This window comes from Euprymna scolopes, chromosome 9 (genome assembly GCF_053919585.1).
Source record: "Euprymna scolopes isolate OS-2025 chromosome 9, ASM5391958v1, whole genome shotgun sequence".
Lineage (NCBI taxonomy): Eukaryota > Metazoa > Mollusca > Cephalopoda > Sepiida > Sepiolidae > Euprymna > Euprymna scolopes.
In genome coordinates this window covers 120,103,623-120,119,659 of record NC_136490.1, presented here as the reverse complement: position 1 = coordinate 120,119,659, position 16,037 = coordinate 120,103,623, and the positions used below count along the sequence as shown (strand labels likewise).

At 33.5% G+C, this 16,037-nt stretch overlaps 1 protein-coding gene across 2 annotated transcripts in view; it reads right to left on the bottom strand.

Moving 5' to 3' along the window:
- Positions 1 to 1,535: 1,535 nt before the first annotated feature.
- The window catches only part of LOC145284825 (coiled-coil domain-containing protein 42 homolog), a 360,633-nt gene continuing 346,131 nt past the window's right edge, over positions 1,536 to 16,037 (bottom strand). For both annotated transcript variants that reach the window (XM_080133795.1, XM_080133794.1), the window contains exons 6-9: positions 12,884 to 12,958; positions 10,802 to 10,959; positions 5,824 to 5,911; positions 1,536 to 2,109 (exon numbers count right to left, since the gene is read on the bottom strand). In XM_080133795.1, coding sequence (XP_079989921.1) covers positions 2,017 to 2,109; positions 5,824 to 5,911; positions 10,802 to 10,959; positions 12,884 to 12,958 — 414 coding nt within the window. In that variant the 3' untranslated portion in view covers positions 1,536 to 2,016. The remainder of the gene's footprint in view (positions 2,110 to 5,823; positions 5,912 to 10,801; positions 10,960 to 12,883; positions 12,959 to 16,037) is intronic.

Below are 16,037 nucleotides of genomic sequence, written 5' to 3'. Positions count from 1 at the left end.
TCATCATATATATATATATACTCATCATCATATATATATATTCCATAACAGACCCAATAGATAAGGGACATTGTTGGCAGCTGTTGTAGCTAGATGTATGTATGCTTCAGATGTTCTAGAGACTATAGATATAGACTTGGTTGGGTAACTGCCATGAAAATAACGATAGAGCAGAGACAGGCTCACAACATCTCTTCTATGGAAAAAAGGAAATAGGGTGGAGAGGATGGCTTCGCCCACTAGATTCCAAAGCTGAATCATGTCAAGGCAAGAAAGGGAACTGAGATGTGGCAACATACTCCATCTTAGGACATATTTGGCTCTTATACAAACAGGGGATTGTGTTGAGTGTGAGATACCTTCTGGAGTAATGGAATGATCCAACCAGTTTTATCAGTGACATTGACAACAGATGTGATGTACGTCTTCCATTTCATGTAAAGAGTGAAGGTCAGCCCAAGAAGCTTGTCGAGACAGGGAGCTTCCTAAGGATGAGAGCCATTCATTTAAATTGAAGCCAACGAAGGTGAAAAGATAGAAACTTAGTTTTGGATGCGTTAAAGTTATCAGTGGATTCGGTTTAGCTAAATATGGAACGGAAGTTACTAAGCCTGAAATGAAATACGAAATCATATGGAAACACTTCTTTGTTTTATCATGAAACTCTAAAAAAAATAATAAACTTTTATTTTTTACATTTCTATAAATATTCTTTTTAATATTTAAAATATATTCATATGGAAATATTTCGTTTCATATTTAGTGACTTACGTTCCATTCGATATTTTAGCTAAACCGAGTCCACTTCCGGCGGGTTAACTTTGTGTACTGAATTTTTGGACTTGACCTCACTTTTGGTATAAAAGAATTTTCTTTTTTTTTACTATTCTAGGGGACCAAATCGAAACAAATGTTCGAAATATGAATAAGATGGGAATTTTTACTAATCAACGGTTTTTTGTAAAGGTAAATCTTTGTGTATGAATTTGGGGGAATTAATTAAAATCTTTTTTTTAATTAAAAAAAAATGAGTAGAAAATGGATCTTACGTTTACTTTCAGAAGCCTCATAATTCTCGCTTCCCTCATTGTGTCCATTAGTCCTCACGTTCCATGAAGGATGTTACTGACAAGGGGGGAAGAATTGATGTTTTCTGGGTCGGAATGTGTTGGGGTGGCACCACTACAGATTCTAACGATGGCCTATTCCTGACGTCATTTTCGGTTAGCAGGTTCTACTTTCCAGTCAATACTCAGAGGGAGAGATTCGTAACATTACTTGTCCTCCAGTTGAGCGAAGTTCCCACTCAACTTATTTGTCGGTATTTCTGTTAATGTATTATCCATTTCACTGTTTCCGAGTTTTCTCGTTAATTCTTTCAACATTTACACCCCAACAGAATATATCTACGTAACACTTATCATTGGCTAGATTTTTTCAAATGGCACCTTTTTCGTAACTCCTCACATCAAGTGGCTTCATGCATTGTCTGGAGCGATTTTTATGAAGAAAATAAGAAACACAAACTTTTTTTCTGTACATTTATTTTTTTTTTTATTCATTATAAAAACATTTTTTTTCTCTATATTACGGAATTTTGAGATTAATATTAATAAATTATAGTATTTGAAATATTTGGACTACTATTTGCATAATTTGGCCGATGTAACCAGCTACCCTCTTCAGGTACATCTTATCGAACTTGGGAACCGTTTGTTTTAATCCATAGCAGGGGGTTAGATTGGTCTTGTTCCATCAACCATAACCGGGTATAAGTTTTAACATTGCAAGGTGAGAATAGTAGTCCGAATAATTCCAATAATAAAAAACATTTATTTTGTTTTAAAATTTTGATTTCGTTTGCAGTGTGAGCTTTTATGTCGAAACATTCATTATTTGAAATATTATTTCTTTTCGGGGGTTAAATGTTTCTGTGGTGCATGTTCATCTGTTGACTAGACTTAGATTTCAAACACTTTCATTGCAACGTCATCTGATGACGGACTAGTAATAAACTCATCTTGCGACTGAAATTTCTTCTTGGCGATGATGTTCGGGATTTGAAATAGTTTTCGTGATTGTTATTAAATCTTCTCCAAATATTCGGATCTGGAAAGTAAAAGTAAAAAAAAAAAAAAAGAAAAAAAAAAAGGGCAATATTTCAGCTTCATCTTTCTAAATTTAAAGGTAAGGGTTTTAAAAAAAAATTAATCCACCACACAAAACGAAATCTTTTTCAAATAGAGTAATATATTTCTAACAATATATCATCTAATAAAATTAAAATAGAAATAGTGTAGAAAATTTTAATAAAATTCAGAAATAATTGTAAAAGATTGGATTTACAAGATCTTCCACTTCCTAAAGCTAAAGCTAAAGAAGTTTTAACATGAAGTTGTTAACTCAAATAATTCTGAACCAATGGAAATCTTTCCAAACTCTAGAAAGTAACACATACATGTGAAAGTAATAAGCCAGTGCAAACCAAGAAATTCTTATATACACAGACGAACCCAATAATGTATTATTTGGATTATTCAGACGATTGTTCTCATCTTGAATATCTTTTTCACTACGTTTCGGTCGATGTAACCTCTTACCTTCTTTGGGTTATCTTGTTGAACTTGCGAATATTTCTGTTGAACGGAACCCTTTAGTTTGACAAGATACACTTAAAGAAGGTCAAAGGTTACATCGACCGAAACATTGCAAAAATGATATTCAAGATGAGAACAGTAGTCCAAAGAATCCAAATAATATAATAAATCATTATCTCAAAAATTCGGAACCAGAAGCCAATAACGTCACTTAACAACTACCCTCCTCATGCCTCGCAGAGAAAAAAACGAAGACGATCCAATGACTGACATACTAGCTTCATCAACTCGTGCACATTTAAACACGCACTAAGCACAACAAGGTAAATGGACACACATACACAAATGCCACGCTGCCAATTACTCAAATTACCTATATTACTTACACATATTCACACTATGAAAATTTTGAATTTCTTCGTCAAACACTATGTACTATGAACATTACTAACATGAAAAGAACCTTTACATTCTTTTCTCTTGTATAAAAATATTTTGTTATAAACTTTCGTTTTTCTCAAATTTTTATTTATGAAACCCTGTTTATGTTTTAGGTAGCACTTGCTACCAGGTAAGCTTTCTTTTCTTTGCCAAAATACAACGTTTTTTTAGGGAGAGGGAGCTTATCCCCACCATCACCCTTGGTTGTGACAACCTTTGAACCCCCATCCAATATATATATATATATATATATATATATATATTGGATATAAATAATGATTTTTTTATACCTACAGACAATAGGGTTTTTGGAATTATATATTTTCTTCTTTGCGCACAAATGACTATGTTATGTCGCCTTATTTGACGGGTCACATTGTTATACATTTAATCTGCATGGTTTGTCTTTTTTTATTTTTATTCTTTACATAGGCATCACCACTTTTTAAGGCCAAGAGGCCACTTGAGGATAAGGGTTAAAGAATGTACAGTAGATGTTGTACAATATAGTAATCGTTAGTAATGGAAATTTGGTAAATTTGTTAACTTATATGGAACGGCTTATCAAAAACTTGTTTACGTTAGACTTGAAGACAACCATATTGTAATCAGCTGGAAAGCAGGAAAATGGAAGACAATTCCGTAGGCATGCAGTTCTAATAAAGAAGCTTTGCTCATGAATCTACGTTTAGGTTTAGGCACAGATAAAGAGTAGGGGATTGGTTGGTTGGTTGTTTTTGTTTTACGGCATATCAACCCATTTCAAGTTATTTAATGCCGAATCCAAAGATTTTGAAGAAAATTTTTTTTTAATAGAATATATTTGTTGTTTTCATGTCGGTTTCTATTTAACCCATAGTTGGTACTGCCACTCCGGGTCAGAGTGGACCTGGGAGCAATGGTAATTAAAGGGTGGCTCCACACTCCCTAAAGCCCACAAGCTGGGGCTCTCACTACTGGATATAGTTTAAGGTCATATCCAGGACCCCCATTGAGGGACTTTTACCCTCTGCAGGGGGGGGGCAGTCGGCATATTCTAATGCCCCACCGACAGGGCTAAAGAGTAGGGGAAATTATTGATAGTGATTTCTGCTAGACGGCTGTTTCTTGTGAAAGTTTGGCGAGGGGGGACCATAGACTTGCCATGAAAATAACGATAAAGCAGAGACAAACTCGCAACATTTCTTCTGTGAGAAAGAGGTTGCAGGGAAGAGAAAAGGACATCCCCTACGAGGCTACGAAGTCTATTTTGAACTATCAAGGCAGGACTAGTCCTTTCTAGCAGCTACTGCCCAGATGTGGCAACAGTATTCCATCCTTGGACGTATCTGGCTCTTATATAGATAGAGAATTGCATCAGCAGTGAGATATCTACTGGATCGATAGAAGGATCCCATCATTTTTCCAGCGGCCTTGGCAACATATTTGATGTATGTGTTCCACTTAAGATCAGAAGTAAAAAATCCCAGAAACTTGTCAAAACATGAGGCCTCCCAAAGACGAGAGCCATTTATTTCAATTGATGCCAGATAGGGATCAGAGCGTTGATGATGTAAAGATAAAAGCTTGGTTTTAGATGCATTAAAAGTAACCAGCCACTCCTTTCCCCATTGTACCACATGCTCAAGATCAGAGGAGAGAGAATCAGAGAGAACTTGGTCGTTTACGGTTTTAGATGTGCTACCATAGATAGTAGTGTCATCAGCATAAATGTCTACGAATGATGTAAGAATGTGATTTGGAAGATCATTAATGTAGATCAGGAAGAGAGTTGGGCCCAGGATGGACCCCTGAGGGACTCCAGCATTAATACTGTGAGCTTCTGATTTCTGCCCATCAACTACTACTCTTATGAACCTATTAAAGAGAAATGATTTAATGATTGAGAAGACATTTCCAGCTATACCGTAGCTGGAGATCTTATGAAGTAAACCTTTATGCCATACTCTATCAAAGGCCTTTGATATGTCAAGAGCAATTGCCCTAGAAAGGAAGCCTCCGTCGAGAGATTCGCTAATCCTATGAGATATAACTGTAAGCACATCTGCTGTAGATCTAGCAGAATGGAAACCATATTGCATGTCACTAAGAAGGTTATTTTTGTTGAGATGGTTGATTACTTCTCTTTTTAACACAGATTCCAGCAACTTACGCATGACGCACAGGAGACTTATTGGCCTGTAATGAGAGGGAGATGAGCGATCACCTGAATTCTTAAATACAGGGTATACTGATGAGATTTTCCAGGGTGATGGGAAGCAATTCTCCTTAAGACAACGTTTAAACAGTTTTGTAAGGATGGGCGCTAGTTCTGGTTGAAGTCTTTTGAATACTATAATTTGAATACCATCAGGGCCGGTTGCTTTATTGGAATCAAAGTTTTTAATTAGCTTGGCAACATCATGTACGGATATTTGTATATCACATAGCATGTTTTCTTATACAGGAGGAAATATTGGAGGTTGGCAGCTTTGGTCGCAAAGGGTAGAATTAGCTGCAAAGTTCTTTTGACAATGTAGTTGTCGGTTTGACCCTTGTCAAAATCAATCCATGCAAAGAACTGCTAGTTAGCAAGAAAAATGTATCCACATATATATATATATATATATATATATATATATATATATATATATATATATATATATATGTATAAATTTTCTATAAATGTTGAAAGGAACCTATTGCTTATAAAGTAGATGCTTAAAAACATAAATTTCGAAAATGAGAAAATTTTGACAGATTATTTTTAGACCCTAAAAAATTATTTCCAAAATAAAATCCTTACATGATCGAGTTGTTGTAACGTTGTAATGTCTTCTGGAGTTAATTTCCGTTGATGTGCTTTAATCACGTTAAACATGTTCAGAGTGGCCCTAATAAAAGAAAGAGAAGAAAACAATAGGATTATAATAATAATAATATGCAAAATTGAAAAACTAAATAATTTTTACAATTTACAAAAAATAAAAAAATAAAATCTTTGATAAAATTTGATTGATAGAATCTATTACAGATATGAGTAGTCATATTAAAATTTTTTTTTTATTAATATTTATCTCTATTTGATTACTGTTAAAGTATCCTGTATAACTGTTACATATTTAAAGACCCCACATCTATAGCAATTAAGCTAGTTAGTGTGAATTTCGACAATAGTCACTTTTAGTATATGTCAAGATAACCCAGGTTGGTAAAACAGAATCGTTCCCTGGATTGAATGAGACTTCGTAGCCTCGTGGGGGGATACCCTTTTCTCTTTACTGCAACCTCTTTCCCACAGAAGAGACGTCGCGACCCTGTCTGTTTTATCGTTATTCTCATGGCAAGTACTCGTCTGAGCTCCAATCTATTGTCCCCCCTGGCCTGACTTTCACGAAAAACACTTATCTAGCCGAACCACTATCAATAATTTCACCCACTCTTTATCTATGGCTAAACCTAAACGTAGATTACATGAACAAAGCTTCTTTATAAGAACTCCACGCCACAATATGGTTCTCTTCAAGTCCAATGTGAACAAATTCTTGATGAACCATCTCCTTAAGTAATCCAATTGGCACTCCCAACGATGACTGACATATTCCCCTTGATCACTGTGCACTCATTAACCCTTATCCTCGAGTGGCCTCTGGGCCTTGATAAGTGGCGACTCCTTTGTAAAAATAAAGTAGAGGCAACAGGTCAAACGATAGATAAAACATAGTTGAATGATGCCAATGATGTAGATAACTAATAATTTCAGCGAATGCTACTTCGATGTCTCTGTTTGTCTGCGTTACTCATTTCCTCAAATAGAAAGTTAAGTTTAAGAAGTAAATAATTATTAAGGTAATATTAGTCTCTCTTTCTCCTAAGTAAATTATCTCCAAATAAAACCTTGAAGAAAACTCAACGAACGTCTCCCTTGTGTCATCTGTCTGCATGAAAAGAAGCGAAAAAGGTGACGAAATGAAAATGGCAAAGTCAGTCAGTAATGAAGAGGAAAAGAAGAAAAAGTAATTCGCATTTTATAACCACAACGAATATTTAAGCTTGTTGCTGACCATAAAAAAGAAGAAAATAATTCAATGAATAAAACGCGAAAACCACATAAAAGAAAAGAACACTAAAAAACTTTTATTTTATTTAGTTTATTGATTACTCTTTGATGAAAACATTACATAACAAAGACCAATGCATACTTATTGACATATTTTTTATTTATATATATCTATACATAATATAATAGTATATAAATATATATTATATATATCTATATATAAATATAATAATATATATAAATGTAATGTTACTATATATCTATATATAAATATAATACCATACTTTTGGGTAACTTCGGTAAGTCTGGAGTAATTGCGCAAACTAGCTAAAAGTGCTCTTTTGTCAACCACACATATGGAGAGCACTTTTTTTTAGTTGGCGCAATTACCCCTGGATTTTGCGCAATTATCCCAAAGTACGGTAGTATATAGAATTTTATAGAGAGTAGAAAGTGGACAATGGGCTTACTTTCAGTAGTCTCGTATCTTTTGTTTTTCTTATTATGTCTTTTAGTCCTCACATTCCATAAGCAATGCTTCAGACAAAGCGGGAAGAATTACTGTTTTTTTTTGGTTGAAATCTAACACTTATCATTGGCTAGATTTTTGTAGCTATTAAAAACGTCTTTTTAAGCCTCCAAGTGAAACTATATCAGCCTTTGCATGGAGTACTGTTATTATAATAAAGTTGGTGAATCTGTTCCATTTGAGAAAAAAATTTTTTTTTCTTCAAAATCTTTGGATTCGGCATTAAATAACCCAACAAGGGTTGATATGCCATAAAAAAAAAAACAACCAACCAACCAACATAGAGTAGAAAGTTATTTATAGTTAAAAGTAATTTTTATGGAAAATTTGGTAAAATTGCATTTTTTTTTAGACGTTATAAAGTAGGCAGTAAGAGTCTAAACGCAGGGGACATAACTCTGAAAGGAATATTTTTGATTACTTGTGTCATGGCAGCAATATTTGTTCCATCGTCGCAACGTCACATCCCTGTGCCTTTTTTTATGAGTACATTAATGGACTGTGCTTTAATAGACTCATAGCAGAAGAGTATCTATAATTTGAAGTGATTGGGCGATTTGGATATTTTTCCCAATTCTGCTACTATTACCAATTCCGTGCTAAATTCCCGATTCTGATTCTTTAAATTTATAATTATTTAACTATAGAAGTTGTTATTTTACCCGATTTTCGTAAAAACACATGTTAAATATGCAGATATTCTCCCAAACGTCAAAATATACTTGTGGCGGATGATCTATCAATTTTAGCTTTATTGGTAATTTAAAATCAATAAATATTTATTATTTTATCATTACCAGCAATGAAAGATTTTGGTTTAAACAAAAAAAAAAAAAAAAAAGAAAAAAAAAGAAAAGACAATTAAAAGAATCGTTTTGACATTGGAAAATGGGCATCAATTTTTCCAATTTTGATACCGTTTCCAATACCCCCGAAATCTTCTGATTTTTCCAATTCCCGATTCCGATTCTGATTAATTGTCCCAACACTAATAATTTGGTTGGCCTTGCCTTTTCTTCTTCTCAGTCTCTTCTACAAATACTATTATGACATGTGTTATTCCCTGCCTCCATTTTTTCAAGACCGTTTTTACTAGTTAATCATGGTCTTCATCAATTCACTGTTCAGGTACCTTGTAATACATCTTACTATTCCAGTAGCCTTTTCCCAAGAACTGCAGACTTGTGAAACTCTCTTCCTGTTTACTGTTCTCTACTTTCAGGACTAAGATCAATAAGCATCTCTTGTTATTGTTAGATCACTGAAGTTAAGCAACGTTGAGCCTGGTCAATAGCAGATGAGTAACTATTTGGGAATACTAGGTATTATACGTAGGAAAACATTGAGAGTTCCCTGCAAGAACTGCAAAAAAGCTAACGCCACCATCTTTCGTGACAAGGATATACAAGTAATTGTGAAACTGCTTGTGAATTTGACATTCCCATGAAACTTCTTTGCTTGGAAGAAGCCAGTTCAACCCGCCTTGAGTGAGTGCTGCTTCGGTGTATATATATATATATATATATATATATATATATATATATATATATATATCTGTATGTATGTATGTGCATGTATGTGTGTACACATATATATATTTATATATGAAAAAAAAAAAAAGAGCAGAAATGAGGAAAATCGTCTGCCTTAAACCACTAACCTAGTTCTAAAACAGATCCTTTGTTCGATAAAATGCATGCCCATTGGCTGATAGGAAGGGGTGCGGTGGATACTAGAAAGCTGATTGGCTAACTAAAATCTTCAACATATATAAAAATGAGAAACAACCACAGAATTCGCGCATAAGCCTGACGAATCCTATAGTGGATGAAACGCCAAATATTCAGTGTAGCTTAATCGCCATATATATTTTATAAATTACTATATATATATATATATATATATATATTTCTGTGAAAATATATTTTTCTAATATATACCAATCCTTATTATTTAAGAAGCTCAATGTAATTTCAGAGCAATATAGTGAAAAAAATGACAAAAGAATTGTAAATGTCAACTGAATTAAAGGAATAAATTATAAGATGGTCAACATCATGAACTTTGGAATATAGTCTTGTGTCCTTTATTCACTATATATATATATATATATATATATATATATATATATATATATATATATATATATATATATATAAAAGAATAACAGTACAGCTACATTCCAAGGTTCAAATAATGGATGGGGCAAAAGTTTTGGGGTAAAAAGTGTCATTTTTTGCAATTTTGGGGCATTTGTGACCCCTTTTGAGCTCCTGGAACGTCGAATCCCAGTGAAAATGGACAAACAATGCAGTTTCACACCTTAAGACATGTATATTTGAATCCAGCACCGTGGAAACCTACTATATAGACGTACATATCAAGTTCTGGAGTAATATGAAAAAACAGCTCCGAAAAGGCATGTTTTTTTTTTTAAATAACAGAGGGATACAAACCAGAATTTTGCCAAGGTCACCCATACTGAATTTATATTAAGAACAATGGCCTCCACATTTTGGTCAAGTTTCAGGAAAATCTAATGGGCAAAATCCCAGTGTAAATGGATAACGGTGCAGTTTCAGGCCTCAACACATGTACATTTGAGTTGACCACCGTGAAAAACCACTATATAGTCAGATTTATCACGTTTTTGTTGAAAAATATGAAAAAGAGCCACAAAAAGGGGCGTTTTTAGCACTGAAAGTCCCCGGGACATGAACCAGAATTTCAGGGTCACCCATACTCAATTTATGTTAAGAACAATGGGCTCCACATTTTGGCCAAGTTAAAAAAAAATCTAATGGAGGGATCAAAAGTTATTGGGAAAAACGTGTCATTTTTTTTACCATTTTGGGTCATTTTTGATCTGGGGATGCAACTGGAATTTAAAAAAAAAATTTTTTTCACTGTGCACATCTATTTAATGAAATACAATTTGTGGCCAAATTTCAGGAAAAACTAATGGACGGTTATCTGGCAATAGTCCGGACTAATGGACACACGGAAGCATGGACGCCACTGAAAACACAGGTCCCTTTCCGATAAATCGGGGGACCAAAATTTTCTTGATAATCTCGCACCAAAAAATAAAAAAAATTTTCTTGATAATCTCACACCAAAAAAACAAAACAAAAAAAAAATTCTTGATAATCTCACACCAAAAAAACAAAACAAAAAAAGTGTTGAAATACAAACATTTTTATTTGTTGTGACTTTGCTGCTGCCTGTGAAGTTGTTTTCCAGATGTGACTCCATTTTGATTCCAAAAAAAGAGCTTCGTTTTGACACGTTTCCAGGCTCATAAGTAGAGTACTTAACTGCTTATCGTAACCCAAAATCTCATTGTTCTTTTCCTGGGAAACAAGGGGAAAATTGAGATCAACTTACAAAAAAAAAAAAGCAATAAATTTTTCAAGTCAATCAAAAAATGATGTTCAATTCGTGTAATGGATTCAATTATGATGGTTTTATTTTGGAAATTAAAAAAAAAAAATTGCTAAAAGACAACACAGTCGTTCAGATTGGTTAAGCAACAAAATTGTCAGCAAAAATTTTCTGCATCTTTTCACCTTCTGGAAATGTTTTGATTTGGTAGCAAACATTTTTCTTTTCTCTCAGATTTTGTTTTTCATTAAATGTAGCATCTTATTCCTATTATAGTAATAAAAAATGCTCTGATGAGCTGACTCGTCGTCTTCGAACTTTATAAGAATATTACCTCTCTAATAGTTGGAAAATTCCCTCTCTGATACTGGTGTTTAAAGAATTCTAATTAAAAACTGACTCCCAAAATCACATCTCATCAGTCTCCTTTCACTCTTGGCTAAAATGTTTGAATCTATATATATATATAAGTGAACGTGTCTGTGTGTCTGTCTCTGTGTGTGTGTCTACATTTTCCAACGCAATAACTGTCAATTTTAAGTCTACAGACTCGAAATTTGATATACAGTGTAGTGAGATTTGGGAAAATCTTTGTGATCGGTTTTTAGCCAGAAGTTTGGCGGTTAAGGGGTCAAAGTTCAACAATTTGACCTTTGAGAACCCTACCAAACTCCTCCGACAATTTGGGGTCTAAACACTTGAAATTTTAGATATAGATTCCTTGGACATGGATCTAATTTAATAACTTGATGTGAGCCCAAAACAATAAATGTTAAGGGGTCATAATAGGGATCAAAGTTTTAAAAAAATTGACCGCTTTTTTGTTCTTTTTTTTTTTTTTGCTCAACATACACCTCCAAACACCCGGGAAACGCCGGGCTAAAATGTTTGAATAATTTATAAATCTAACAGTAGCTCACCACCTCGTAAATGTATAACTTCATTCTACACTAAGAGTATCGATTTAGGCAAGTCTGTTCTACTGTGAATATTCTAATGGTCATCTCAGAACGCATATACCATACACTGTATAATTCAGGCGAACCCAGAGCAGTAGTGCTTTCTATATCCACAGCCTTTGACAAGGTTTGATGTGAAAGTCTTCTTATGAAAATTAATTTGTATAGTAATGCTGGACGAATATTTAATATAATCAGATCCATTTGTATTGTTTTGATTAATAGGACAATTATTCTCATCTTGGGTGTTATTAACACAACGTTTCGGTCGCTGCACCCTGCGACCTTCCTTGGGTGTTGAATACATGTTTCCTTTTTCCCTACTAAAAGGAAAAGAGAGGTTAGCTCTGCATTGCAAGAATTCCAACCATGAGTTTGAGGGTGGGTCCGAAGATCATATAGAAAGTTCAATCTTCAGGGATCACTTCCATATATTTTTAGGGTTTTCCTATGATTCATTTTTTTGGGATATTTATGCTAATTATTAGTGAAAAAAAGTGTTTTATGAAACAGATGATCGATACACATGTGTATTTTTATTTTAAAAAAACCCTAGAGAATATTTTAGTGACCCCTGAAGTGATCACAACTCCAGATAGTAAATGTCAATGATGCATGTCGGATTTTTAATCAAATGTTGTTAGAATGTCCATTGAAGAGAAGGTTCCCTTCCTAATTTTGTTGTGTTGAATTCTGTTATTCAGTTTACTAAATTAAAATTTTTTTTAATTCAATCTCGATCTACATAGTTTGCACTGAAACCACATAGGGCGCAGAACGTGTTTTAGAGAAGACGTGAAAAAAGTTTTGGAATGAGATACGAATTGATGATACGACTTGAAAATATCTTTAGATAAAAGCATGAAAAACAGAAATCCATTCGAATTGAAAATATCTTTAGATGAAAGCATGAAAAACAGAAATCCATTCTTACTTGCGTTTTTCTAGCATCATTTTGCTTAATATTCTCAATCATTTCTTGGTTTATTTGATTTGCTTCCCACAAATCCTTCAAAAAGTAAAAAAAAAAAAAAACATTTAAAAAAAATTTCAACCTGAAACAAATTTATATTACATTGAAATGAAAAAACTTCTATTTTTTCTGCCTGCACTTTCATTTGTAAATAGTTTTGAAAAAGTTAGAATAGTAAAATTTGTTACAAATAAATATCCACAAAGACTTCTTGTATCAGCCCATCATAAAACTCCAACACTATTAAACAACGGAATGGTTTCTACAACTTATCTGCTTAAATCAGCAAACTCATACTGACAGAACAAAATTTGAATTTAGATCGAGGTTAGCTGCCTTACATTATCTTTCTAGCAGTTCCTTGTACATAATGTCAATAATAATAATAATAATAATAATAATAATATTAATGATAATATTCAAATAATAACAATAATAATAGCAATAGGAACAACAACAACCACAATAATTAAATAATAATAATATCGTTCGGGCAAGCCACATCAATAATTTAGCATTCATTAGTCCAGTTGTGAACAAAAAGACCAATGAATGCCAAATTATTGATGTGGCTTGCCCGAACGATATTATTATTATGCCTAAATGACAGCAACTTAACAGGGAAGAAGAATGAAAAACTATGGAAACTGAGGAGATTGTTAGATTGTGGAATAAGAAAACTTTCATTGTGCCAATAACACTGTGCAACACTAAAAAAAGTACAGGATATCTGCAGCAATTTTTGTATACCTAGTAACGTGGAAATTCTATTTCTGGCTTTCTTTTTGTTGAATTAGGTATAATTTGTGCAAAATTGCCACAGTCGTAAATTTCAGTAAAAACGTCAAAAAATGGGTTACTGACGACTTTGCAGTCACATATTATGTGTATTAAATTATAAATCTTAAGAGAAAAACACAGTTTAATATACACATATTATGTATATTATTTGTTAAATCATTTATTTGAATCATTTATTTGCTAAAGTCAGCCGAAATGAGCTATTTTTCCAGATTTAAGAGAGCTAGATGACAGAGCTAGCTTGGTTAGCATAATATTTTCTAGACCCAGGGCTAATTTTGTCAAAAGTAAAAACATAATGCTGTAGCACATGGTTTGGTGTTCACCACCTCCCGAAAAGCCATGGTATTCGTCAAGAAAGGCATTTTTTAATGTAGGCTAAAAAAATCAAGGAAAAGAAGCTAAAACCTGCCTCAGAACCTTATTTGTAGGACACGGGAAAAATTTGAGGGTTAAAATAGATATCCATTTAATAAAGTATTTTTTAACTAAAAACTACAATAAAGACCGGATTATTGTGTATTTTAATGTTTTAAACATAAAGGGGCATTTTATACATTCTTTTCTGAAAATTTACTAAATTAAATGCAAAAAATAGAAATGAAATTTTATCAACCCCTTACTTTATGTACGAAAGAATCTAATAACTTGCTAGTGGGCGTTTATAATGGCTTAACATGTTCACATTATGGAATCCTTATTTTTCTTTATAAAACAATTTACTTTTTTTCTTGTCTTTATTCTTTAGATGCAGTATAGGTTTTGACGATGACTTCAAGACGGTGCAAAAATGATCCAAGCAAATTCTGCTACATATGTGGCGAATTAACATTTGCTAAAGAAAGGCGCAGAATTACCAGCCATATCAAGAAATTGTACAAGGCGTACTTTCATTTTGATATAGGAGACCAAGACAAGTCATGGGCTCCTCATGCCTGTTGCCTTACATGTGTGAAAACATTGAGCGCATGGTATGCAAAAAAGAATGTTCACATGAAGTTTGGTGTGTCAATGATTTGGCGAGAGCAGAAAGATCATTCTAATGATTGCTATTTTTGTCAGCAAGACTATACGGGCTGTACAAAAAAAAAAAAAGAAACACATTGTTTACCCAAATTTGCAATCAGCAATGCGCCCAGTTGAGCACTCAAAAGAATTACCTGTACCAAAACCCCCTGATCAGGAAATGTGGAGTTCAAGCAGTGGGGATGAACATTACAGTGATGAAACAGTAGAATTTTCTAATTCAGAAACCAATAATAAACCAATACTATTTTCTCAAGATGCTCTAAATGACTTATGCAGAGATCTTTATTTAACCAAAGACAAAAGTGAACTTCTTGCATCAAGGCTTAAAGAACGAAATCTTCTTAGAAAAGGTGTGAAAATAACATTGTACAGAAAACGTGCACAAAACTTGCATGTTTTGTTCACTTTGGCAGATGATTTATGCTTCTGCAATGACATTGTTGGACTTTTTGAACAGCTGGAAATACAATATGATAACACCAACTGGCGACTTTTCTTAGATGCATCCAAGGAAAGCATAAAAGCTGTTTTGCTTCACAATGGGAACACCCTGCCATCTGTTCCTATAGCTTACAGCATAACCATGAAAGAATCATATGAAAATTTAAAAACAATTTTATCAAGCCTACATTATGAAGTCCATAAATGGCATGTTTGTGCAGATTTCAAGGTTATAGCCATGCTCACTGGCCTTCAGCCAGGCTATACTAAATTTTGTTGCTTCTTGTGCTTATGGGACTCTTGAGCAAGAGCTGGACACTATGTACGCAAGCACTGGCCTGCTAGAGATGAAATTGAGAAAGGAAAACATAACATCAAACACAAACCACTTCTGCAAAGTGATAGAATCCATTTACCACCTTTGCATATTAAACTCGGTTTGTTCAAGCAGTTTGTGAAAGCACTAGACAAGGATTCCTTGGCATTTGCATATCTTGCAGAAAAGTTTCCTTCATTAAGTCGAGCTAAAATAAAAGAAGGTATCTTCATAGGTCCCCAAATTCGCAAAATTGTTCTTGATGAAACTTTTAACACACATCTCACGAGAAAAGAAAAATGTGCCTTTGAGTCATTCAAGAAAGTTTGTGATAACTTCCTGGGAAAACATCGTTCAGAAAACTATGTGCAAGTTGTGAATGATCTATTGCATCATTTTCATGATATGGGATGTAACATGTCTCTAAAAGTTCATGTGCTCCACTCTCATTTGGATTTTTTTGTGAGTGATGAACATGGCAAAAGGTTCCATCAAGATATTTCATTAATAGAAAAAAGTTTTAAAGGA